This window comes from Centroberyx affinis, unplaced genomic scaffold, assembly GCF_046629955.1.
Source record: "Centroberyx affinis isolate AG114_WGS23_722 - 3 ecotype Tasmania unplaced genomic scaffold, CSIRO-AGI_Caff_v1 ptg000018l_1, whole genome shotgun sequence".
Taxonomy (NCBI): domain Eukaryota; kingdom Metazoa; phylum Chordata; class Actinopteri; order Beryciformes; family Berycidae; genus Centroberyx; species Centroberyx affinis.
Genome location: NW_027278733.1, coordinates 253,329 through 281,264, shown reverse-complemented (window position 1 = coordinate 281,264; position 27,936 = coordinate 253,329). Strand labels below are relative to the sequence as shown.

General features: G+C 41.7%; 1 protein-coding gene across 3 annotated transcripts; it reads left to right on the top strand.

Annotated features, from left to right (window-relative positions):
- Window positions 1-152: 152 nt before the first annotated feature.
- top2b (DNA topoisomerase II beta) lies at window positions 153-27,846 on the top strand. 3 transcript variants are annotated; one of them, XM_071537369.1, is made up of 37 exons: window positions 153-652; window positions 2,019-2,216; window positions 2,664-2,754; window positions 4,209-4,272; window positions 6,551-6,696; window positions 6,789-6,886; window positions 7,987-8,199; window positions 8,749-8,922; window positions 9,512-9,613; window positions 9,726-9,863; window positions 9,974-10,112; window positions 10,737-10,894; window positions 11,043-11,168; window positions 11,258-11,368; window positions 11,682-11,787; window positions 11,894-12,003; window positions 12,719-12,811; window positions 13,216-13,330; window positions 14,026-14,147; window positions 14,847-14,995; window positions 16,029-16,260; window positions 16,506-16,640; window positions 16,912-17,112; window positions 17,303-17,498; window positions 17,609-17,700; window positions 18,334-18,489; window positions 18,607-18,690; window positions 22,558-22,752; window positions 22,876-23,002; window positions 23,794-23,952; window positions 25,095-25,305; window positions 25,411-25,493; window positions 25,948-26,043; window positions 26,313-26,441; window positions 26,540-26,629; window positions 26,699-26,718; window positions 27,073-27,846. In XM_071537369.1, exons 1-37 carry the CDS (start codon window positions 611-613, stop codon window positions 27,232-27,234), a joined length of 4,863 nt encoding a protein of 1,620 aa, XP_071393470.1. In that variant the 5' UTR covers window positions 153-610; the 3' UTR covers window positions 27,235-27,846. The 3 variants fall into 3 exon arrangements, with proteins under 3 accessions (XP_071393470.1, XP_071393403.1, XP_071393331.1); XM_071537302.1 differs by lacking the exon at window positions 26,699-26,718 and having other exon boundaries at window positions 2,052-2,216; window positions 26,546-26,634; XM_071537230.1 differs by lacking the exon at window positions 26,699-26,718 and having other exon boundaries at window positions 26,546-26,634.
- The last annotated feature ends 90 nt before the right edge of the window (window positions 27,847-27,936 follow it).

The window sequence follows — 27,936 nt, the reverse complement described above, 5'->3', positions numbered from 1 at the left end:
GATCACTGCCAGCACCTAGCGGTTACAAACTGTAAGTACACCACAGGTTGACTTTTTTTTTCTATTGGTCGAAGTACCGGTGCCTTTCAAAGCAAGCACTTGATTGGCTGACTTCTCTGTGACGCTTCGCCGTTTATCTTGCAGATGGCGGAGCCGGACGGAGGTTGCAGCTAGCAAATATACGTTTTATTTCTAAATGAAAAGTATTTAAGTGTAGCAGCGTTTTCGGAGCATTTCAGTTAAACATTATTTGAATTTGTTTTTTTATTACACATGAAACTACCAAACTATTTAATATTGGCGTTTTGTACAGTATTTATATTTTAGCAAGTAGCCCGGTTAGCATCTTTGTTGGAAGTTTAGGCCTAGTGTGCCACCGCTTGTCGATTTTAACAATAGCCGCGATACACTCCCCTTCACTGTGGTTGTTTTCATACCTTTGGAGGATTATCTCAGACTCGAGCTGGATAAAAAATATGGGAAGTAAACGCGTATTAATGGCTTAGAGCGACTGAAACGATTCTTGTGTTGATGGACTTTTAATTTAACCGGGTTTGAAGACATTTTTGCGAGCTGCATCACGAAAATTTAGGATCACAAAGGAAGAAAGATGTCCAACGGCGCAGCAGGGAGCGGGGGTCTGACTTGGGTGGTAAGTTAGTTTGCAATACAAGTACAATTTTGGTAGCTATGGCGTGGCTAACTCAACTCGAGTGTTTTTATATTCAATGTGAATGTTCAACGTAGCCCCGTGCACCGGGTACTTGAGCTTTAAATCTCCAAACTAGTCTAACGTTAGCCTAAGTGGCTATTTGCCTAACGTTATCCATGCTTAGCCTGTGTTAAAGACCACGGCCAGCTCCAGTCTCCATCTCAATTCAGGCCGGGTTAGAAAGGCCAGTCACTGTTATGTCGTGCTACAGTAGACCAGGCCCAGGTACACTCCACTCTTTAATACAGATACAACTTCACGCCAAACTTTATTTAAAAACCTGGCAATTTAAAGTTGTCGTGCTCATCGATAAACGTTCATACTAGGTAGAACATGACTTGAGACCTTTTTGAATCATTAGGATCCACTCTCAAATTCTGCATACATCCAAACGAACACGCAGCTCTTGAAAAAAATGAAATTACAACTTTTAGAATTGGTTTCCTGCTATCCCCACTCTTTTCTCCCACTAAAATGCACCATGTGTGGATTTGTGGACGGTTGTGAGCAGTGGGAACCAACTAAAAAACTTGATATTTTGTTGAAACAGGGTGCTGCTTAGTGAATCACCTGGAAGCCAAATTTACCAGTGGATTCTAACTTTTCATATAAAGTGTTAGAATCATGTTATACGGGGTGTGTAGGATTTGCAGAAGGCAAGGGGGGATTAATTACTAGTTTTCCGAATGGAGTTTGGCGTGACGTTCTCTTTATAGAAGAGAGAATATCGGCTAGTCGAGTCCTTTTCAAAGTGGAACAGATGGTTCCCCCTGATTTGGGTTTGAGTTAAAGTGCATGATACTCGCAGCAGGGCTTTGAATAACAGTTTATGCCATATATACTAACTATTAACTACACATTCCCTTACTGTTTGTCTGTTTACCCTGGTGGCACACATACTCACAGTATGCTCTATTTTACACTCAAGACGAATAGAGGCTCTTGGGGAATTGGAAACAGATTGGGAATAGATATGCTGTACAACACTAAGAAGTCATTTATCTTGCCCAAAAATTATCATGACTTGAAATGGAGAGACATTACATTTAAAGCTCACTTCAATGTTTTTGATACAAGCACAACCCCCGACCACCCCAGCCTTCCTGTTATAATGGCTGTGGTTTGCCTCTGTTAAATATCACAGAGTAACCTCTCTTTGTCACCCAAATGACCCAAGTCATAGAGAGGAGAGGGGCGTTTTCCCTTTTTGGTGGTGAGCACTGATAATCAGCTGTCAACGCAGCACAATCATTTTATCGCAAGGCTGGGGTTTTTAACAAAGTTATGCGCATGTGTCTAATAACAGACCCTCTTTGAAAAAAACAATGCCGCCAAAAAGGAGGAAGCAAACGGCAGGGGCGAAAGCAGGATGGAAGGGTCCAAGAAAGAGAAGGACAGCTCCAAGAAGATGTCGGTGGAGCGAGTCTACCAGAAGAAGACCCAGCTAGAGCACATCCTACTCCGTCCAGACACGTACATCGGCTCTGTGGAGCCCGTCACTCAGGTGAGTCCAGAGGAGACTCCCACCCGATATCGAGGTTCCACCTTGATCACAAAAAAAGTTGGTAAAATCTCCCCCATAATTCTTAATTTAAAGGCAGTAATGCATCCCAGAGTTTCCCCTGCCAAAGAATTTCATCAGTCTGGGTTTCAGTGGAGAATTTCAGTGACCCATGGTGGTGTAAATGCTGACCATATCAGCATAACCCTTGCTGATATTGCAGTGGTTGAAAGTTAATGATCTGGATGTTACATCAAATATTCACACATACACACCAATATTCACATGTCTCCGCACATGTGAATATTGTAATGAATAGTTTCTGCTTGCTCATTTACACACTCTTTCGGCCTTCCTGTAATGACTGCAACATTTTTATGGCCACCGCCGCCATCAAAGTTGTCCATCCATGGAGGTAAATCTCTTATTATTCTTCCCTTTTTTTCCCAGCAAATGTGGGTTTTTGACGAAGACGTAGGAATGAATCTGAGGGAAATCACCTATGTTCCTGGATTATACAAAATCTTCGATGAAATTCTCGGTGAGTGGATCCACGCTGTTGGTTTGGCTTCGACACCGTGATGCGCACAGTTGACATAATTATTCTTGTCAGTTGAGCCTGTCCATCTATAACTAGGCGATTCAAGGCTTATTATTATTATTCAAATGTTACTGTCATTTAGTGAATGAGAGTCTGCTGGTTGGTGCTGCTCAGTAGCAGTGATATAGGACTGCACTCTGAAGATTAGTTTCCCTCTATGAGCTTGTCCTTGTGTGCACTGTTTGCAGCCTGAATAGAGACATTTGTGTGAATTGAAAATCTGTCTGACAAATCATTCCAGTGGATGTGGCTGCCCTTGGTGAAAGCTGCACTAGGAAAGAGTTTTATGTGAAAACGCACTCGTCTCATCAGCGTAAACCACAAAGTGGGGCTGCAGCAGAGAAGAGTGTCCCATACCCGCTAATCGAGATGCCATAGTTTAACTCTATTTGTCCACTTGAAAGTGAAATTCAAAACTTTATCCTAAACAAGAAAAAATTTGGAGTGACGTGCAAAACTTGTGTCCATGTGATTAATCATGTGGAAATTATATTCTGATTTTATTATGTACAATAATTGTGAATATATGAGAATTGTGAATTGTTTTCACCTGGCGACTTCATCTGTAGTATCCTTTGGTATAAAGCATCGCAGACAGGCCTGGTCGTGTTGTGTTCAGTTTAGAGACATCACCTTGATTGATTTGTGGGTTTTGAAGTTCACACAGTCTCCCCTCTGCCATTTGGAGCCATCAAGTTGTCTAGTGTAGCTTTTGTTTTGCTGGAAAAGAGCAAGCAAGCTTGACTGTCCCTGGCTAAATACAGGTCTGTTATCTCTTCCATGTTTGCCTCAATAACTTAGTAAAATGTGATAGTTATCCTCTGTATCCAGATCCAATAACTGTCTATGATACTCCTGTTAATAAGGTACCACAGTGTAATTAGGTTCAAACTGATGCTGTTGAACACTGTGCTCACCACAAGGGATTGTTGTTGGTAATTGCTTTCCTCTCTTTGCACTTGGTTGATTTATCTATTTATAGCAGTAATTCAGTAATGACCCCAGTTTCCTCTCTCTTGCTGTGTCCATATAGTTACACAACAGGCACAGTCCTAGAGCGTATATTTTGAGGCAGAATCATACACTCTCAGCAAGAAAGCAAAAAATGTCAACAGCTGAAAGTAAACAGGCCTGTGTGAAGTCTGACTTCAGTGTTCCTGCTACACTAGAGCAGTCTAGAGAGAAACCATAGAGAAAGGTTTCTGTTTAACAAAAAGAAGTGATTGTATAGGTCATATTCATAATTTAGGACTCTATCCTAAATTGATTGCAGCACTTTGTTTATCTTGGACAACCTTTTTGACACAGGCAACTCTTCTGAAAATCTACAATAAGACTATGAATCTGCTACTTTTGTGTATGATGTTTTATTTTGACACGTTTCTCTCCTACAGTCAACGCAGCAGACAACAAACAAAGGGACAAGAATATGTCTGCCATTAAGGTCACCATTGATCCGTGAGTACAATGCTTCATAAAATGTATACTAATTATTGAAGGGTTTTATTCCAGCCGTGTTTGGTAAGATGTTTTCATCTGATTTTAATGGTTCCAAGGTATGGATCATTACATCCTCAAAAACTGTTTTATAAGTTAAGGTCTTTGTGTCTGAGTACACATCATATTTTTCCAAATGATATCTCATTTTGGATTGAAATGCTTCCCCCCTCTGTGCTGGGAGGGGGAGATGTAGATATATGATTTCAATATTAATGAGATTGGATGTAGAATCTCAGGCAGGAAAACTCGGCCTGACTATATTCAGCTCTGTGTTTTCTTCATGCTCTGGTTGGTGGTAGTGCTTGGTGAATATATGGTAGATGGAAGAGGTTTGAGTCAGTGGGAAGCCAGGAGCAGACAGCCTGGTCATCTAGAGGTGATGGATCTGGGTGAAGCTGTAATGAGTCTGCACCGGGATGCACTGAGCTCTCATTTTATATGCGGTTCACCTACAGCCTGGCAAACCGCATCCGCATCTGACTGCTTAAACAGCACCGTGTCCTTCAGCCAGGCCGCTCTCCACTCTTATCGTCCTCCGCTATATAAATGATACCATTACGTCTGCTTCACTTAGGGCCCTGCTGCTAAATGTGGTTTTATATAGACGTTAATGCTCCTCTCCGGTGCCCTCTTCGCTTGTTTGTGGGGGCACTTGCTTGGCAGCGTTGTATCTTTATTTTCAGTCACCACAAACCAAGGGGATATGACAAACAATTCCATCTTTCTTTACTCACATCTTTGATGGCTTATTTAAAGAACGGATTTGTCCATGTAAACAACATGAATTTATTTTATTACCTTTACATTGGTAAAGTCTTAATTTTTACTGTTTACAGGCGATAAGTGTTTTATTGTTGTACAGGGACTCACTTTGCCCACTAGCAACTACTAGTGGCTGAAAACTCTGTTGGTCATCCTTAACTGTTGGAAGGTCCAGGACCTGGCAAGATGAGTAAATTAAAGAATTTCCTTTAGCCTTTATGAAGAGGGAGGAGTAAGAGGGAAAACGCGCTACAGGGGCAGGCGGCAGGGTTGCCTAGGGATTAGAGAGACTGTCCCATCACCAGAAAGCCCCAGATTCAGATGTGGGGAACAGCAGCCAATGTTATATCCATCCATTGTATGTCTTGTCAAAGTGTTCTTCAGCACGACACCGAACCTTTCCTGCTCACTCGCTGCAAGTCGCTCTGGACAAAAGCTAAATGACAAAATTGTCATTGCGAGGGCGTACAGTCATCCTCCATGTGTTTTTAGATCATCACTGAATCAAATCTAAACATCTGTTTCTGTTAGACTGCCGTAATGTCAACCGTGCTGACTCATATTTACATATTTGGCTTCTGTCGCTGTCATCACACAACATTCATAACTCTGTAATACTAATTGGTGTACTGGTGGTTAGTGTTTGAATGATGTGTTTTTGAAGGCTGATGCTGATATTTTTGGATTGAAGCTGCTGATTTTTGTGCCGATGTTCAATATCTTTAAATGGTACCATTGGTATATCAATGTATTTAGACCGTGGTGAAACCAATGGTGATGATAATAACATTTTTATTATTACTCATATGGAATCCGATCAAAGTGTTGCTTTAGAGTAAATTCAGGTTAAGTTTATTAAACAATAAATATGTCATCAAACAAAGAATGCTTCATATCCATCATATCAGAGGTTGACGACACTGACTGACCAGTACCCATTTTTTAATTAAAGGCCAGGTTTTTGTATCTGTCAAGAACGTATTGAGGCAATGTATTCGGTATGGGGCTGATATGTCGTCAGATGACAAGAGAGAACGGAGGGCCGTCCGTCTTTCTACGCAGTGTTTGTCTGTATTTGTTTGTACGTCAAAACCTGAAACCTTTTTTCGGACCACAGTATATCTAATTATCCGTTAACTGTTCGCTAACCTATCAGATATGGCGAAGGTGGAGCTTGCCTTTTCTCTTGATTTTCAAAATTGGAGAGCAACTAATTTCACAGATTCCCGGAGTTGTATGACAGTGGCCTACTAATTTGTAAATACAGAAACAGAACTACTATGGCCTGGAATGATATTGGTGCAGATAAACTTCTAGATTGGTTGTATGGAAACACGATGTTCAAATTGTTACTCCTGATATTGTCCCATCCCTACTGTCTATCAGACTCTCAGTGTGCAGGTTCTATTCAGAGATAAATGGAGACAAATAGCCTCTGTAATTCATCCACTGCCCTCTATTCTGTCTCCACCAGTGAGTCCAACACCATCTCTGTCTGGAACAACGGCAAAGGAATCCCTGTGGTGGAGCACAAGGATGAGAAGATGTACGTCCCAGCTCTCATCTTCGGCCACCTTCTCACCTCCAGCAACTACGATGACGATGAAAAAAAGGTCACAGGTAAGAGGAACCATGTTAATGTGTTTTCACAGTCAGTTCTGATAGCTGAATTTTAAGCCCTGCAATTATTTCTTTTTGTTGTTTGGCACCAGGTGGAAGGAATGGGTACGGTGCTAAACTCTGCAATATCTTCAGTACCAAGTTCACAGTGGAAACCGCCTGCAAGGAGTACAGACATAGTTTCAAACAGGTGAGGATGCCTCTCTTGTTAATGGTGCTACAGGATAGCATTTTTTAAAGCAACATTTCATTGTCAAATTAATTGTGATACCTTGGTATAATGACTGTAAACAAATGAGACAATGGTCAAGATGATTGGTAGCCTCTATCTAGAACAGTGGGATTGTTAGTGCTAGTGTTGATCAAAATTAAGACCATGTCTCCTATATGCCCCGTTGCTTGCTGTCGCAAAGAGGATGTTTTCTCCTTCGGCTTAAGGTTTTCTCTCTGCCCTTTCTGAAGAGGATAAACATGTCGGAAGTGATTTTTCCATTGGTCATTCACTCCTTCCTTCACCTGCCAGTGCCAGAAACTCTGAAAGCTTTTTCTCCTTTTGTGCTGGAAGAAAAACACCCTCTTCCTGTTTTGTGCTGCAAAGCAATTTTCCTTTGTTCCCGAAAGCAATATAGCAAAATTCCCGTCAAATGATTTGGATAGGATTTGGATTGGCTCGTAGAGGCTTCCAATCTTCTCTGTGATGGTGTTGTTTGTTTACAGTAGTCATACTAATGTTTCAAAATGAATGGCTTATCGATGTTAAAATTCTACATGTAGCACCTTTCCAATTTTAATGACATCTTTAGAATTGCAATCAAATAGTTGCTGTTTTATAGGGTGTGTGTGACATATGATCATATTTGAGGTAAGTTTGTGTTAATTACACCATTTGCGGTGTCTGTTCAGTCTTTGGTATGGTTGCATCCTTGTGGGGTTTATGAGTTTTTCTAATTGTCACAGGGTGTTTTGTCATATCACGATTGTTTGGGACATGGACTAATTCCACCTGATACAGCTAGGGTGTTATGATTTTGTTAAACTTCTGTAAAACACATGTTTGTGGCTATCAAGCACCTAGGAAATATTGTATTCAATTCAATGGCAAAATAATCTTAAAAAAATTGACCAAAAACGCACTCAACCCTCAGTTGGATTTTTCAGTTATTTATGTGGGTGCTGAATCCTCAAAAAATGTGTAACGAAATACTCCAAGCCAACACCCCACATTATAAGGTTTTCAGCGACAGCAGCCATTCATTTATGTCACTCATACGGTACACTTTCTGCCCTCAGACCTGGCAAAACAACATGTCCAAGACTGCTGAGCCCAAGATCAAGTTTTTCGACGGGGACGATTTCACCTGTGTGACGTTCCAGCCAGACCTGGCCAAGTTCAACATGGAGAAACTGGACAAGGATATTGTAGCGCTACTCACCCGCAGAGCATATGATATAGCCGGCTCCTGCAAGGGCATTAAAGTCATGCTCAATGGGAAGAAATTACCTGTAAGTCTCTATGCCCATACCTTAATTCAAATGTTTTTCTCTGTTGTACTGTACTAGCTCTGCTATTTGTATTAGCGTTTGACCAGTATTTGATTTTGAGGGCCAATATGATATTTTATATGTAATGTTATTCAATATCTTTAAATTTGACAATTTTCATGCCATGAGTGGAAAAGCCTGAAAATCTGAAACATTATTTAGACCATCATGGAACACTAAAACTCTATTGAAAATCAGACTAATGAAATTCTATTAGGTTGGTTAGCAGTTTCTTAAGGCAGAGTGAGGCAGGTTTTATAGACTGACACCCCTGAAGCTGTTGAGTAGAATTCTCCTACACCACACTGGGATGATTTCTCTGGTCATACATCTGATAAAATAATAATAATAATAATAATAATAACAATGGCCTAGTTTTCCACAGAAATTGATGTGGCCCATCAATCATGACTGGCCTGACAGCAACTGTGATTTCTGATTTAAAATGATAGTACGCACTTGATTATTACTCACTTCACCTTACTTGGTCTCTCCTTTCTGCCACTAAAGGTGACTGGGTTTCGCAGCTACGTGGATCTGTATGTGAAGGACAAACTGGACGAGACGGGCGTGGCCCTGAAGGTGGTGAACGAGTCTGTGAATGAGCGGTGGGAGGTCTGCCTCACCATGAGCGAGAAGGGCTTCCAGCAGATCAGCTTTGTAAACAGCATCGCCACCACCAAGGTATCCAAACAGAGTCTGAACGTCAGCGGCAACAGTCGATATGAGAGGTGCACCAATAGTATCTGAAGAATGTTGATCCATCTCCCACGTACTGGGAAACAAAGCTGTCTCGATATCCATACTGTTTTTGCCTTTATTTCAGAGTTCGCAGTTGAGAAAGACAGTAAAGAGTGGGAGAGAGAGAGGGGTGACGATGATGATGTTCTCTCTGTTTTTGAGGGTCCATTAGTAAACTGTGCTCGACCAATTAAAAAAGAAAAGAGAAGTTATTGTCTATCATCTCGCCTGTTATGTAGCCTAATTTCTATTCATTTATCATTGTAATTACATTTTTGATTGAGGATTGTTATACAATGGTCAGAGCATAACTAGATCAAATTACTAAATAAGCGCAATTGATGCACTTGTCTCTCAATAACTGTAAATTGAGTAGTACTTTGGTTGGTACTTTACTAATTGGTATCAGCTGATCTATCTCATAAAGTACTTGGTATTCTGAAAAATTGGTATCGATGCATCTCTAGTCTAGTCTTTACTTAGTCAGGAACATGGATGGGGACTTCTAACACTGAGGGTGTGTTCATTTCAGGGTGGCAGACACATTGACTATGTGGTGGACCAGATAGTGTCCAAACTCATTGAGGTGGTGAAGAAGAAGAACAAGGCAGGAGTCTCAGTCAAACCCTTCCAGGTAACGTGGCAAATGACCTGTGCAACATTTCAAGCTTGTCTGGTTACTGTGGTAGTTGTATTGCAGATTGTGTGTCGCAGGTTGAATCACCTTCCTCTCATTTCTCCTTCAGGTGAAGAACCACATCTGGGTGTTTGTGAATGCGCTGATTGAGAATCCCACCTTTGACTCCCAGACCAAGGAGAACATGACTCTCCAGACCAAGAGCTTCGGGTCCAAGTGCCTTTTCTCCGAGAAGTTCATCAGGGCGGTAAGGACGTTTCATGTTGTCTGTAATCTGTTTTCGTTTCATTTCTTCTCGTGTCAAGTAAAACAATTAAGCATCTATCATCAAGAGTTTATCTCTTCTATCACCCACAGGCGACCAATTGCGGGATCGTTGAGAGTATACTCAACTGGGTGAAGTTCAAGGCTCAGACTCAGCTGAATAAAAAGTGCTCATCTGTGAAGCACAGCAAGATCAAAGGAATCCCCAAGCTAGATGACGCCAACGATGCTGGTGCGGTAACAATGTGCTTATTTATTAATAAGTAAGGCTTGTGGATATATGCAGTGTTGTCCCTTAAACTAAATCATAAATGTTGATGTTGATGCGAGGCGGGTTTTATGGAACATTTTATTAGTTATTTATTAATTTGTAAATTTAGTAACACTTGAAATGGTGCTCATAGGGAATTACAAGAAATCATCTGTTGTGTGTCCATCCTTGTTTCTTTATGTGGAGCACTTTGTGGCTGTAACGTCCTGAAAGATGCTATGCAAATAACTTACTTACAATGTAAGCACATTGTGAGTGCGTGATAATTATAATCAGTGCATGATATAATAAACACCACAGGGAAGAATGTAGGGGGTTGAATACTTTGTGGGGCAACTGTATAGCTAATGATATACGTTTGATGATAATATTGTAAGGCTTTATCTGTGCTTCTACTGGGTCATGACCGCCTTGTAATGCATCACAGTGCACTTTTAAGTAAAGCTTTACCGCAGTGGTTTTACACAGCCACTCTGTAAACTGATCCATTGGCTCAGAGCAATAACTCTGAGCTGACTTGAAGACTAACACACTATACATCTATACACACTGATAACATTTGTCTTTAACTTGTGTGTGTCCTAGGTGGCAAACACTCCTCTGAATGCACTCTCATCCTCACTGAGGGAGACTCGGCCAAGTCTCTGGCTGTCTCCGGGCTGGGGGTCATAGGACGAGATCGCTATGGAGTGTTTCCACTAAGAGGCAAGATCCTAAATGTACGAGAGGCAACGCACAAGCAGGTATGTCATCGGATGTTAGTCAACTTACTAGAGTGTCTTCCCAAGTCAGTCAAGGTGGTAGAGGCTAACTAACCTAAATTCCTAAATAAATAATACGCTCACTTAGTATTTTCTATCTGCCATCTAACATTCCCCTTTTTGTCAACAGATCATGGAGAACGCTGAGATTAACAACATCATCAAAATCGTTGGCCTCCAATATAAGAAGAGCTACGAAGACCCAGAGTCACTGAGGTCCCTGCGCTATGGCAAGATCATGATCATGACAGATCAGGTGACCTACAGCTTCATAACTTTGTTTTCATTTACTGCTATTTGGCCAGGTGAAGTGATGACGTTTTTTGCATTCTGGTCTTCTCCCAGGATCAAGATGGCTCCCATATCAAAGGTCTGCTGATCAACTTCTTCCACCACAACTGGCCGTCTCTGCTGAAACATACATTCCTAGAGGAGTTTATCACGCCCATTGTCAAAGTAAGGCAGACAAATACACACACACACACACACACACACACACACACACACACACACACATTTACCTACCAATACACCAGATTTCATATATCAAAGACATTGATTTCCATTGTTGCATGGACCGCTATATCACCAAAATGCCCAAAGTAGGCTTGTACTTGTTTTGATTGTGCAGTCACTAATAAGGATGTTCATGAATAGGCCAGCTGTAACAGTGTTTCGCTGCACAAAATCTGTGGCGTGATAATTTGAGTTTCAAAACACACAATCTTGGTTAATCTGGACCTCACTAGTGCTGATTTTGTATCTGTAGGCGAGCAAGAACAAGCAGGAGCTGGCCTTCTACAGCATTCCAGAGTTTGACGAGTGGAAGAAACATACAGAGAACTACAAAACCTGGCATATAAAGTACTACAAAGGTTTGTTAATCAGATATATTCAACCATCCAAACTCAAAAGAGAGCTTGTGCCGCTGTTGTTGGAAAAATATTTGTTTCAACAAATAGTTTTAAATTTGTGTTCTAGGTTTGGGTACAAGTACAAGCAAAGAAGCAAAGGAGTACTTTGCTGACATGGAACGGCACCGGATCATGTTCAGATACAGCGGTGCAGAAGACGATGCTGCCATCACTCTGGTGAGTTTGAAACTAGTTCTGTACTGTTGTCTGATGGCAGGGTACCTGAAGAATTAGATTGACAAATTGTGTGCTCTAGGACTGATTTCATGTCCAGCACAAAATATCTAAAAACTTTTGGAAAAGGCCTGGAAATGTATGTCAACATTTTTTTCACATGATTGTTAAACATAGCTGCTTGTAGATTTAGGTAGATCAGTGGCAGCAATCAAATAATCCAAATTTACTCAGGGACAAACGCAGCCAAGCAAAAACCTGGGACATTAAAATCAGCATTTCAGATTGAAATAAGCATGCTAACATCGCGACACTGACAACTGATGTTAATGGAAACATTGACATCAACACTGACATCAATTTGATTTTCCAATTATGTAAGATGGTCTGTTGTAACTAGGGTGAGGCTGATATTGGTGTTTTATTAAAAATCGGATTTATTGTATAATTGGTCAATATTACACTGGTTGTCTGTGGGAAACCCTTAACATGAATTGATTCTAATGCAAGTTTTTGATTGGATTCCATACAAGTATGCATGATTATTTTTTCTAATTATCTATGGTTTCAGTGGAGAGTTTTTGTCTTTATTGGCCTTCAAAAACTCCCATCAGTCAAATCCTAGTTTTAACATAACCCAGTTGGATGTCCTAAGTATATTAGAGCCCAAATGAGTAAGTAGAGGTTGAGCTGCAGTGTCTTTTTTGTTGTGCTCCAGGCCTTCAGTAAGAAGAAGACAGACGACAGGAAGGAGTGGCTGACTAACTTCATGGAGGACAGACGCCAGAGGAGGATGCATGGCCTGCCAGAGGTTTGTGGCTTTGCTGAGAGAGAGAAAATCTGCGAGTGTGAGGCAATGATGAGAAGAAGAAAGTAAAGATGTTTGTGTGAAGATGTTTTGGTTTTGATGTGTGTTGCTCCCACTATGGGAATTCTTTGGAATGAACATCACAAACTCTGTTCAATTGAGCATCGCATTCTTTGATTAGCTGGTATTTGATGATTTGTGGTGCTCCCCAGATATCTGCTTGAAATGGAAATGACGGACTAAAAGACCAGTCAGCCTAGATTTGTTGACATTTTGTAAATGTCTCTGCTGTTTGTTGCTGATTTCAAATGCAAGCTGTTCTCCCATGCTGAAACTGATCAGAGTCCGCCCTGATAAAACATTATACCATTTTTTTTTTTTTCTAAACTTGATTTTTCATCCTCCAGCAATACCTGTACGGGACCCAAGCAAGGCACCTCTCCTACAACGACTTCATCAACAAAGAGCTGATCCTCTTTTCCAACTCCGACAATGAGAGATCCATTCCATCCTTGGTCGACGGTTCGTACACCAATTCCCTGGACGCCTCTCTGTGAACTGTTTGTTCTGCTGTTTTGAAGTCTGAATTAGAAAATAGAGGCTGTGAACTTTTGTTGGTATTTGTTGAGCTCTCACTAAAGTCCTCTTTCTGAGCCTGAGATGTAAGGCTGAATGTTACAAGCATCTCACAATACCCTTCCATTTTAATACTATGGGATACAATATGATACTTCACACAGTATCCAATTATATATGGTATATATAACTGAACTTTGCGCTGATACAAATCATACAGTGTTTCTTTTAGTGTTGTGCTATATAATGTGCATTATTGATCTGGATTAGGGGACAAAACAAACAATTTTAATATTTCCATTCCTCTTTATTCAGCAAATTGAAGGTATAGAATGCAGGCTTCTGTGCTGTAGTGAATTGAGATAACTTGTAGTGTGTGTGTCTGTGTAAATTGTTCATATTACCACAGAATTTTAATACTGAAAGGCAAAACTCAAATATAATGTTACTTTTATGGAGTTCCTGTCGCTCCTTTGTATCAGAAAATGCACCCAATCAGCTGACAACAGGGGTTACAAGTATCAGTATCAGGACTTGCAGAATCAGTTCTAACAAAAAAAATGCTGATGTGTAGGGGTATTGATTGTTTTCATTCAGCCCTTCTGACATGTGGTCCCTTCTGATGTTGTGTGTTCTTCCAGGCCTGAAGCCAGGCCAGAGGAAGGTGCTGTTCACCTGCATGAAGAGGAACGACAAGAGGGAGGTGAAAGTGGCTCAGCTGGCTGGTTCAGTGGCAGAGATGTCTGCCTACCATCATGGAGAGGTACAGCGATATGCATCACAGCTTTCCATATCCAACTCCTTCCTTGTGCAGCCTTCCAGACATGTGACAGTGTGTTGAGAGCCATCATAACAATGGGGAACATAAGTAGTTAGCAGGCAAGCTAGGTAGATTTGTATCCAATTCTGCCAAAATAAAAAATCCTGAAGCTAGTTTCACATTTGCTATTGATTTGTGTTTCTGTTTTGTTGGCTTTGTGACAGGTGGTTTATTGACTACAGTATTAATTATGCAATAAACCAAGAAAGGCTGTGATTTAGAGCTATTTTTCAGGACAGCTAGCAGGTGTTGAATGCAAATGTGTTCAATTTCTTAATCAATACTCATAAAATGTTATTCTTCTGGTAATTCAGTCTTCGAGCAGATGCTAAATAATGTGTTTAAGCAACACATAAAGTAGTGGTATGAGTGGTGTTTTTGGGTTAGTGCATTAAGATTTGAATTAATTGTTATGCAGTTAAAGGTGTGTGTTTATTGGCTATTTTGACTCAGCCAATCAGAACTGAGGAGTGGAAGTAGCAGTTTTATAAGCCTTTTTAATGATGGCAAGCTCCCAACCTAGCTAGCTGGCCTGTAGAGGTATAGCACAGATTTTGCATTCTACTTGCCACTAACCAAAACATTGCATTGCTTAAAGTGGTAAAGTTGTTCAAATTGCCTGTGTTTGTTTTGTCCAACTAGCAAGCCCTCATGATGACCATCGTGAACTTGGCCCAGAACTTTGTGGGCAGTAACAATGTGAACATCCTGCAGCCGCTGGGTCAGTTCGGTACTCGAATCAATGGAGGCAAGGATGCTGCCAGCCCTCGTTACATCTTCACCATGCTCAGGTAAGGCAATGATGGAAAAATAGTTTGATTCTTCTGTTTACGTCTGGTCTACATAGGCCATAGAAAAAGATGTACTAGTATTTGCTTAGTCGACTTGCAGTAATTTGGCTGTTGGGAAGGCCTCCACCAGTTTTGGGCAGAATGCTCCTCCCTTTCTACTTTCTGTGTGGCTCTTTTCATCCCCATCTGTCCTCAACTTAGCATTCTGCAAAGCACATATGGCTTAAAAAAAACTTTCTTGGTCTTCACTTATCCCCATCCCCAACAGGGATGGCAAAACTGAGTTAAAATTATCTTTAAATCATGGCACATGTCTATAAAAACTGTCAGAATTCACATTAAAAGAATGCAAAACGTATACAATGAGCAAAAAACTCAAATCACATAGGAATTGTCCTTAAAGCACCGCTTCGGACAAGTAACCATAATGGGTTCTGCCAGACCTTTCCCCTGCGCTGATACAGCACTGGTGAGACGGGTCTAGCCAAGCGAGACCAGTATTTGCTTGATGCAGTTATTGGTAGTGGGGTAGGTTTGTGTTGTTTAACTATGTAGCGGTTAAAATAGGGTTTGAACGATAGGGTTTTTTGAAGGCCGATACCAATGTTTTTGGATTGGAACTTCCATTTGCATTCCAGTTGCAGTCGTTTATGCCAATATTCAGTGTTTTTAAATGTGACGGCCTCAATGCCAATTGTTTGTTTTTTTTAATGACAAATTTGTGTGTTTGCCTGAAAATATTATTTTTGTCAGGGTAGAAAAGTCTCTGGAACGGCATGGGACACTAATACTCCATTGAAACCCAGGATGATATGAATAAGAATAACATAATCATGCATACTGTGGAATCTGATCAAATATGTTGCACGAGAATCTATTCAGGTTAGGGCTTCCTGTAGACAACCAGAAAATGACATGTTCTTGCCAATTTTTGTAATAAAAGGCCAATATTGGCAAACCATTATACCGGCCTAACTTGAATTAAAGTGTTGGTAATGAAAAGCCTTGTACTCTTCTTTTCTCATTCCCCCAGTCCGCTGGCCAAGTTGCTATTCCCAGCGGTGGATTCCAACCTGCTCAAGTTCCTGTATGATGATAACCAGAAGGTGGAGCCTGAGTGGTACATACCCATCATTCCTATGGTGCTGGTGAACGGTGCTGAGGGCATTGGGACGGGCTGGGCCTGTAAAATCCCCAACTATGACCCCCGAGAGATTGTCAACAATATCAACCGATTGCTCAACCACCAGGACCCCCTGCCCATGGTAAAGATTCATGAGGACTTTCAGAACTTGAAAAAAACCCACTTCCTTTTGTAATCTAGGTCTTGTTGACTTGATTAAACATCTCAGTGAAACTTGGGGATCAGTAGATGGTGATGATGAAAGTACAAGTTGCAGAGAACTGGGAATGGACTTCTGGTGACTTCTGGTGTGTTGCTTGCAGTGTGGATGTGGGGTTAAGCAATTTCCTCTTTTTTTTCTCCCTCTGCAATTCCTTCGCTAAACAGCTTCCCAGCTACAAAAGCTTCAAAGGAGTGATCCACGAACTAGGTCAAAACCAGTACCTGGTCAGTGGAGAGGTCTTGGTCATAGACAAGAACACCATTGAGATCACTGAGCTGCCAGTTCGCACATGGACACAGGTACTGGCTGCACACTCCCAGCTCCTTTTTTTTTAATCTAGTTGATAATGGATTATATTGGCATGTTTTAAGATAAGATTTAGATTTTGCTGGGCGGCACGGTGGCTCAGTGGTTCGCACTGTTGCCTCACAGCAAAGAGGTCCTGGGTCCAAATCTTGGTCCTGGTCCTTTCTGTGTGGAGTTTGCATGTTCTCCCCGTGTTTGCGCTCTCGGTGCTTGTATACCATCTTATTATCGGGGATAACTGTGGTCTTTCCCTCTTGCGTCTAGGCCTATAAGGAGTCGGTGCTGGAGCCCATGCTGCAGGGCACAGACAAAACGCCGGCTCTCATCAACGACTATAAGGAATACCACACCGATTCCACCGTCAAGTTTGTGGTTCGCATGTCTGAGGAAAAACTAGCGCAGGCCGAGGCAGCTGGACTCCACAAAGTCTTCAAGCTGCAGTCCAGCCTTACATGCAACTCCATGGTAAAATACTTGTAACACATGGAAAGTGTTTTGTTGTCCCCCATTGTGAAATTAGAATGGATTGGCCTCCCACCATTTGGCCCGGAGGAATGCATCATTCGTGGTGGACGAAATGTTTACTGTTGCCTTGGTTCTGTGTGTAGTTGTCTGATTATTAAACCATTACTTATACATTCACCTTTTTTATTAGGTGTTGTTTGACCACATGGGTTGTCTGAAGAGGTATGATTCAGTCCAAGACATTCTCAAGGAGTTCTTTGAGCTCCGGTTGCACTACTACAAACTGAGGAAGGATTGGTTGCTGGGCAGCCTGGGAGCCGAGGCGTCCAAACTGTCCAACCAGGCCCGCTTCGTCCTGGAGAAGATCGAAGGAAAGATCACGATTGGTAAGAATACTGAAGAGACTTAAGCATCGCCTTAAGTATCAACTTCTTATGTAGCAGTGAGTAGATGGATACGTTGCATTAATTGGTGACTACACCTAACCTTTGTACAGAGAACAAGTCCAAGCGAGAACTGATCCGGATGCTGGTCCAGAAAGGCTTCGAGTCAGACCCAGTGGCCGCCTGGGCAAAGGCCCAGGAAAAGGTACAGACATTCGTCATTTAGATTGACATTTATACACAAATAGAGTGGGGCCACAATTACTTGGTATAATAGAGTTTGACCGATATTTTTGGAATTAAGAGCTGATATTTTGTGCTTAGTCAATATCTTTGAATTTTTTTTGTGCATAAAATTGGGCAAATTAAAAGAATAAAATAAATTCAAAGAATTAAAAGTATTCAGTGTTTCCCACAGAATTTTGTCCATGGCAGGGTGGAAAAGCCTCTGAGACAGTATTTAGACCATCATGGGACACTAAAACTCTCCACTGAAAACCAGGATGACAATAATAGTAATGATGACTAAACACATCTCATCATACTTGTTCTATCCATAGATAACCAGATTAATATTGACAAATTTTATAATAAATATTTAATCAATCAAACTGCATCATATCTTATTTGGTGGTGGACGACACCGACTGGCCCATAATAATTTTTTGTAAATGGCCAATATTCGCATGATCTATCTGTCTAACCCTAGTACAGTTCCATCAGCTCTATGACCATGTGGCCCAGAGTATTGTTTCCTGACAGTGATGTAACGGCTCTTGATGAGGATGAGTTTCCGTGCTGTGATTGGATGATTTCATCGTGTTTCTTTGTCTGACAGGCTCAGGATGAAGAAGACCGCGATGCCAACGACAGCGACAGCTCGATAGATTCCGGCTCCTCATCGGGGCCCAACTTCAACTACATCCTCAACATGCCTCTGTGGTGCCTGACCAAGGAGAAGGTGGATGAGCTGCTTAAACAGAGGGACCACAAGGTACTGTATACTCACCAGCTTTGTCATTGTTTTAGACGCAAATTCAGATTTTATAGTGCAAGAAGATTCGCATTTGACCGGCATTCATTAACAAAGTGAATGTGTGTTGATGTGCAGAGAGGAGAGCTAAACGATCTTCAGCGGAAATCCTCTGAGGACCTGTGGAAGGAAGACCTGGCAGTCTTCATTGAGGAGCTGGATGTAAGTGCTCATGGGAAACCAGTTCATCCTTAGTCTTTCATTGCTGTATCAGTACTTCACACTCGCTTAACTAGGGATGCTTTGGTCTGTAAGAAGTCATCTTGCTCTAAAGGTTTCCATTAGGGTTCGACTGATGCATGTTTTTGATGGCTGATAGCGAAATTTGTGTTTTGAAGCTGCCACTAGCTGGTATTGGTTAGCAGCTCCATTCTTTAAAGATTATTTTGATTTATGCCATTGCTGCTTTATTGGACAGTACAGTAGAGAGTTACGGGAAAGGGGGAAGAGAGAGGGGGATGAGACAAAGGTCCCAGGGCCGATTCGAATCCAGGAGGTCTCGGTTACATGTTACACGCCTTAGCCACCAGGACGCCCGTGACTCCACCTGTGCAATGGTAGGGTAAACTTGCCAATTTAGCACATCAGAATCAATCTTCTCGTTGCGGGGTGAAGTGTAGGGTATGAAAAAGAACTGTTTAGGTACAGCCTGAGTAGGCTAAGTAATTTGATCCAATACAAATTAACCCGAGTGACAAGCAGCTGCAGCAAAGAGACACGGAGGAGTAGTGCAGAACTGGTGGTACCTGTGTGGCAAGTGTTCATGCATGCCTACGGAGAGTCCCTACGCTGCGATGATTTTTATCTGGGCTGGATTTTTATTAAACGAGGTGGCAGAGGGAGCAAGGCTGTGTGCGGTGGAGCACCAAAGCTGTGAACCACACACAGACCCAGGTTTGCTGTCAACATACTTTGTAATACCTGAAGTTTAGCGGTCAAGACAGTTTCTTCCCACTGAACCAAGAGGACAAACATCAGCCGACTGATGGTACGTTTTCACGGGGGCGTCACTGGTCGCGATGGAACACGCTGCTCGCTTGATGGGTGTGTCACTGAGATAAAGTAGGTGGTGTCCCAATAATAGAAACTTTGGAGGGACAGTATTTGTGTATAAAATACAGGATGGTTTGCATAGACTAGTTACTTTCATCTGCCATGGATCGAAAGTCACAACACTGCTCTACAAATTTCGAAAGAAGTCTTCATTCAAGCCTTAGACATGCTTCCCCAAAGTATATTAGAAATTGTACTTCTTTCAAATATATGAAATTAAGTTTTAATAATTTTGGATGTTGCCAGAAAAGCAAGTTTTGGCTCATTTATGTATCTTAACTTCCATGCGTAACTATGCAGAACATCTGTTAATGTAGTGCTGCAGACCTACAACGGTTTTACTTCAGATTTGGGTGAATGACGTGGTTACTGAGACTCGGGTCACAGTTGGTAAGTCGCTGTAACCATCACTTTCATCCTGATCTGAAAGGTAAACTGGTTTTAGGTCTGTTGTACTACGCTAAAAGATGTCAAACAGACTGGCAAGGGCACAATATCTATCAATTTGCAAACAACATACCGGAATGTCCTTCAATATTCAACTGTATTGTAATCCTGGTAACTACCCTCTATCAGTGTTGACATGTCACGTTATTTAAGACATTTGAAAACACAAAAATGTGAGAGCAGTTACTTCACTAGCTTTTATTCACATTCAAAAATAAAGAAATTAAAAACTTAAGTGTATAGCTGAAAGTGTCACTGTGTTTGCATTGAGTGCCTTCATTTAATTGCAAACTTGACCAGTGCATGCCGGAACAATGTTATTTGGGGACCATGCTGGCTTATTTACCCAATGTTTTCACTGCTTGCACCACTCTCATTTCTTTTCCAGGAGAGCTGGAAGCAACAACAATTTTTATGAAAAATAAATTAACTTAAGAAACCTTTCAAATGTCATGGAACAATAAAGATTCAGACATGCTGTCAAGCTTTGGGGATAGGCCGCTTGGCTCACAAGGTCCCCAGCTATAGATATTCAAATTGCAAGGGGTAGCAGACATAGGACAGAACCACTTTGATTGTGAATTACAGGTCAGGGTCCCTAGCCATAGAAATTCAAATACAGTGAACAGTAAGGGGTTGCATACAGTCAGGCTAAAAGGAATCTCATTGAATAGATTTGTTAGGTGAGTACATGGGGGAATGTGGAAAGAGCAATCACATCTCCAGATGAACTTCCCCAGCATAGAGATTCAAATTGAGTGTCTGGGTAAGCAGACATGCGACTATCTGTAACTGAACAGATTCATGCTAGCTGATACGTGGCAGTGTGGGTCAACCCCTACTTGCAGATTCAAACTGAGTGAAATATAGAGCATAGTAGGGATGCAACAATATCACTTTTTCATATCACTATAATCTTCCTGTTTTGTGTACGATAACCGCGGTAACTGTGTTTTTTTTTTTTATTAAATAAGAAATTCTATATTGGCCTAAACATTCAAAGATTTAAAGAAAAGAGATGCACTATAGGTGTTGAAATGCTTCAATGGAGCATTTTAGGTTCTTGTCTCATTAAACATCAGAAGGCAAACAAAACATTTTTATATTTATATTCATAATTCATCGTGATATATTCAAGTCCTCACAGTTGCTTGAAGTTTGATACTTCATATCAAAAATGTTTTATTGAAGTTGGCTGTCTACAAACAGCTGGTCAGTACATTCAAATCACTTTTCTTTGTAACAGTAAAATGTCTAAAAGGTAAGTCCCATGCGACTCAGTCATGTTTCCTTAAAACGAACTCTTGTCATAACAGCGAGCTTCCTCATAGAGCGGTGAAGCAATATAGCTTGGTGTTCCTCTTTTGTTATAAACAAACATGTTGGCAACATCAGAATTTGATCTGTACTGCACTAACTGACAAGTTTTGGTCGAAACATAAGCGTGTTAAAGAGTAACTACATACTAAAACACTTTTTGAGTTGTAAACTGGTATTTACGCCAGTCATATTGTCAACATTTGAGCCCAAATGTGCCAGTGGCATATGTATTTCACTAAACCTGGCTCATTACACCCTCTAGTGGTTAAAATGAGCAGCCGCTGTTCAGTTGGAGATGCAGCTGTGTTCAAGGACAAATGTCCTTTGGTAAAAAAAAAAATGTTACCACCCCAGCCTATCAGGGCGAACACTCCTCCCCTGCTCTTCACACCCGCTGTCATGCATTTTTAAAAATTGCGCAGTAGACTAAGAGAAGCTCAAACTGGGTGCAGAATTACTGTAACATTGTGGAGTCAGTTTAGAGTGATGAGGAGACAGGATCTGCCCGCTGCAGCTCTCTGAGGGAACACTTGTTGCTTGAATGCATAAGTGTTTTCTTGCCACACTAGAGAGGAGCGGCATCTCTGTGCTGTGCATTTTCCACCCAGCAAGAGGGTCGGACCTGGAACTGACCAGTGGAGAAGAGAGATGCAGTCTAGTTTCAGCCTTGAGCCTGGATAAGTCGCATCTTCCTTCTCTTTGTTCTGGTTAGCTGAGGTCAACATGTGCTGCAGTGAGTCAGACGAGCCTTTCTTCTCCCCTCTTGCTGTAGTAGGGCTGCTGCCCTCACTTTCCTTCTCACCATCACAGCCACAGTAACTAACCTTGATGGGTCGGGAGGAGCACTGTAGTGCAGCCTGAGTGCTTTCTGTTCACATGCTTGAACAATGCCCTCCACATTCTCAGAGACTTCCTTTGAATCTGGGATCAATGAAGCATGAACTGTCAAGGGCTGTTCTCACCTCAGGATCAGTATATCTGGTTAAGAGATCATCTTTTATGGCCTGTTTAATCCATTTAGCCACAGCTTTGTCACCTTCTTGAGTACTGGATTCAGTGATGAGACTGTCACACACTTTTCAGCTGTCAGGGCATCAGTAAAGGCTAGCAGTGGCTTCATGACCTGTAAATATATTAACTAAACGTACATACAGACAGTACTCAGTGTTAAAGTTATTAACTAATGTACTCCTGTATTTTGTTTGTCAGAATGTAGAAGCCCAGGAGCGTGACGACCAGAGTGCAGGAAGGGCCACCAAACTGGTGAAGGGTAAGGTGGGCAAACCCAAGGCAAAGAAGCTGCACCTCGAGGAGACCTTGCCCTCGCCGTTTGGCCGCAGGGTGGAGCCACCGACTCTGCCCATGAAAGCCGACGCCACCAAGAAACTGACCAAAAAGAAGAAGGTAGTAACTCTTGTTTCTCCTTTTTTTTTTTTTATCTCAGAAAACTAAACTATAATTACCATCTTTTTTGGAGATGAATCCATACAAAATGATAATAAATCACAAGGCGTGTTTTGCTCTCAGGGTGACTCGGACGTGGCAGTGAAGCTGGAGCTCGATGAGGACGGTTTGGGTGGGGAGGGAGGAGCAGTGGAAAACTCTCCGGTCAAACCCAAGACTCCACGTGTGAAGAAAGAGAAGAAAGAGCCCGGTCAGTACTGCCTTCCTAAGCCGAAACCTTGAGTTGTCTCTTCTAGCATGACGAGAGCATTTGCTTTAGTGTTTCACTTAGAGTCTCACTGATGCGTCAATAGCTGGGTTTCCATCCAGCTGTTTTTATCTGAGCTATTGCATTGAATTAGAAAGACCAAATGCAAAGTTTTTTATGATTGTTGGGTGTGGTGTGATGTGGTATGTGATAAGTAGTGATGGAAATGCATTTGTTGTATATAAATTACGTATCGGCACGATCAGCCTGATGAATGGTTCAGTCTCATCAGTCACGACCTTCTAGAAACGCCATAGTGCTGTTTCTCCCGTTTATAAGACTCTGTCTGTGGTTATATGACTATTTGTTGGTGTATTAGAATAAGTGTATATAGTAAGTGTATTTCTTTGTTTTCATCTTCGGACAGTCTGAAATATGGCTGACGTTAATTGATGCCAAAGAACTTCCTCAATGCTAATTCTTGAAAAACTCTTCCATTTTTCTTCTATGGAAGTTTTTTCCAGCATAGTTCTGTGTTTAGTAAGCCTATAGATTCATGTCAACCAAGCCGATGGAAAGGCACATAATTTATATTTTTTGCAACATTTCAAAAGTTTGCTGAAAATTCAATTGACAGTTGGATGGAAACCTAGCTAATAACTGTATGATGTGCAGTGAGAAAATCCATTACTGAGCAACCAGGAGCTCCTCAGCCCTTGCATACTGAGATACTCGGCACGGCATGGCAGTGAGGATAAAGAAAAAGGCTGATAATGTGTTGATTTCGGTTGCAGGGGCTCCTCGAGTGAGAAAAACCCCCGTACCCAAAGTTCCCTCTGCTAAGAAGGTGAAGAAGCGAAACCCCTGGTCCGAGGAAGACTCCAAATCAGATGACGACATGGAGGAGAGCAAACCCGTCATCCCCAGAGAGACCAAGTCTCAGAGGGCATCAGGTAGGGCTGGGACATATCGACAAAATATCACAATATCTTCACAATTTACAATATGCGTCATGATCCCCGTTCTTTTGGGTTTTGATTCATTTTTATTTGGGAAATGGAAAACCACATAATAAAAAGAAGCAATTCCTGTATATTTGATAGTACAAGAAAGTGTTACTTAAAACACTTTTTTCCATTGTAGTGTTGATGGAGGACCAAATAACAACAACTTGACATACAACACTAAGCACAAAAAACACACTCAACAAATCATATGATATCCATGGCACTGGCTAAATTGTCTTCATACCGCCCATGTCTTGTCTTTGTTCCAAACTAATGTTCTTACTTCCTTTTTAAACAGCTGTGATAGGACAGCTTTTGATTTGCATGGTGAGGCTGTTCAAGCAAAAAGAGCTTCCAGCCGCAGAGTTTGTTTCCTCTGGAGACGATTAAACAAGTTTGCTGAATTTACCCCCGGTCCAACCAATCTTATCTTTGCACATTTTATGAATCCTGGCACTTTGAGCACTGTCGGATTCAGCAAATCCAAACCAGGTCCACATAACTGAAGTGGAAGCTTTTTTTAATATAACTTCCACTGTCACGCCTTCATGCTAAACTAATCTTATGGCACTTCTGCATGTTACTTAAGTTTCCAAACCGTGAAAAAAAGAGAAAGGTAAAGAAAAAAGAGAGTGTGAGGCATGGGTTAATAGGACATTTACACAGTGAATTCAGACGGCTATGGTGAAAGTTATGAATGGAAATTAAACATGGATTGTTGACTATTAGGATATGTCACAATCTCCCTGTGAAGACAAATCGTGACCAAATTTTACCCGATGACGATGTAAGATCATCATATCGGCCATCCCTAGCATTATGTAGCTGGTTACAATGTGACTGGTAGATTGAGCTCCCTGTCCTCCTGCCTCCTGGGGGTGAATATAACGTCTGAACTCCCTCTACATTTTCTGAGTCTGATTAGCTGCCGTTGCCTAGATGAGTCTGAGGTTGCAGTCTGATGCAACCCATCCGCAATAGGAATGATTATTCTCCAGGGCATAGAAATCCAAAGCGGGAAAAAAAAAAAAAAAGATTTGACAGAGACAAACTTAAAATAAACTGTGCGCTCCTGTCTTGTCTTTCAGCCTCCAAGCCCAAATACACGTTTGATTTCTCCGAGGAGGAGGACGACGAAGAGGAGAACGGCGACGACGACGTGGCTTCCTCTCCGATGAGGTCCTACAAGGACGACTTCGCCGCCTCAGAGACCAAGGACCGCTACAATGACCACGACGACGACGACGACGAAGACGAGGAGGAGGAGGACGCCTATCCTCCTCCCAAAAAGACGACCACGTAAGACTTAAAGTCCAGGAAGTCACTGGAACACGTGGAGGATTTTTAAGCTGTATGTCGAACGGTGAATACTTTATTGCTCATCTTCCTGTTCTTTCTCTTAAGGTCCGCACCAGCAGCTAAAAAGAAAGAGTCGGCCAGCATCTTCTCCTCCAAGTCGGCCTTCTCTGAAAAAAGCAATGACAGTGGTGAGTTAGGGAAGCTGGGTCGTTGCAGCAACAAAATAATAGGATTTACAAAGACAAATATGATAAGAATAGAGCAAATGCAGGCTATTAATCATAACACAACTGACAATTTCAAGATGCAAAGAACATTAAGTAGAAATGTGTGAATGAAAAGTATGAAGTAATGAGTTACATCATGATGAATGTGTGCAAAACAACAGTAGAACACAGTGAGACATATAGATATGTTAGAAATGTACATGATATTTACATTAGCAGAAGATCATACAAATGTACAGAAAGTGTCACCTCATCAAATACATTCAGTTTCCAGCTGTAGATGACGTGTGCAGAACCTGCAGATTTTACTAGCGGTTCACCTTGTCAGAACCCTCCAGATGGAGGAACCATATGTGTAGAGAAAAGTGACAGCCTGATGGCGGCGGGTTAACAGTGGGCCGACTTTGTCTTGCAGACGGGTCCAAGTCTGACAGCGACGACGACAACGGCCCGGTCTTCTCCTCTTACTCCAGCAGCTCTGCATTCGACAAACCATCGCCAGCAAAGAAAGGTAACGCCTCGCCACCTCCACCAGAGGGAGCTCTAATGCAACTTAACAGCAAACACCACAGTGACACCATGGACAATGTGACTGTCCATGGTGTCAGTGTCTGATGTTTGATGATTATATTGTTAGAAACGTTTATTTGTTTCCAGTGGGCTTACAATCTGTTTGTAATGCAACACAATTCACTTAAGTGTTACTGTGACAATATTCTTGTTATGCACATGTGTAAGCAGTTTTTTAATAGGTTGGTTCTTCTTTGTGTACTGTAACAGCCAAGAAGCCCTCCGATGCAGCTCCCAAACCTAAGAAACCACCAGCACCCAAAGCAAAGAAACCAGACAAGTCCATCTGGGACTCCGACTCGGATACCGGGTCCAAGAAGCCGGCACCAGCTCTTAAAGGTACTGCCAGCTCTTACGGATGTGGAATTTGTTTCCCTGTCAGGTGCTTGTGATGGTAAACTGTGTTTTTGGTGACCTTTTATGTTTTGGTGAACTTTGTGCAGGTAAAGGCAGGGGGAGGAAGAGGAAGCCGTCCGGCTCTGAGGAAGAAGACTACAGTCCAATGAAGAAGCCAGGAAAACCTGCCAGCAGAGTGAGTTTGCTTTTGTTTTTTTACATGCGGTGTAGCTGTGGTCGTGCTTCTATTAACGCATGAGCATCAGTGAGTGGGAAAGAGGTAGAACAGGGTGGGTGAAGGTCCTTAACAAGTCTTGAAATGAAGGCCTTAAATACTGATGATTGCAGCGTTTAAGGAAAGCTGGACTCACCATTAGATCTTTTCCTCTCTCATCACTTTGGTTTCCTTTGGTATAAAGCATCACAGATCGGACGGGTTGGTAAACATGAGCTTGATGTGTGTGCAGTTTACTGATGTCACCTGACAGGGTTTCTGGGTATTGAAGTCCTCAAAGTCCCTAGCAGTTACCTCTCACTGCCATTTGGGGCCGCCAACGCACAAAATGACCTAATGCGGCTTAAATGCAGTAATGTGAATAGTAATGACCAAGTGGTTTCTTCTCTCCTTGTGTAGAAGTCGAAGAAGGCCCCATCCGACGACGACGACGATGTGGACAGCAACAGCCTGAGCATGATGGACAATCCGTCCCGCGACCGGCCGGGCCGGGCAAAGAAGGAGGTGAAGTACTTCGCCGAGTCGGACAACGAGGAAGACGACGACGACATGTTCGATTAAAGCTACCGGTCACGTTCAGACACACTCCGCTTGTATGGAAATTTTCTCCCCTTCTGTGTTCCCACAGACTTTTGTACATTCCCCCGTTTCATTTTATTTTCTTTAATGGTGACGTTCAATGATTTTTAATGTGTAGGTGTTTTACACTTTTTATTATACATATACAGGTTTTTTTTTATTCTCATTAAAATGTTATGTATTTGTCCGAAGCGGCTTTTAGAAGTTTAGAATGCCGTGCTTTAGCACATTTTAATTGTTAAAGAACTATGTACCTTTTTGAACATGAAGTTGAAAGTAAACAATGAAATGTAAATGTTTTGGCTGCCCCGGGACTCTTTCATGACTGAACTGAGACAGTGATTTCCACACTGCTAGTGCAACAATACTGTTACAGTGATGTAGTGGTGATCATCATAAGAAAAAAAAATCCTCATCCTCAATCTTCATACATTTAGATCAATTTGATACTTGTAGCGGCTAAGCCTAAACTTAAAGCCACTGAGGCATAGACAGGCTAATAATTGACGCGCTCGCCGTAACATGGCTTAGTAGTGTCTAGTGAAATAACAGAGTCCAACTTCTGCTTCTTGCTTTTGATGGGATTTTTATTGCTCACCCCAATGGTCTTCAACGTATTAAAGGCAAGAATCCATAACCAGTGTGTGCATAAATCTCCACACAGCCAAACATTTCACCAATACA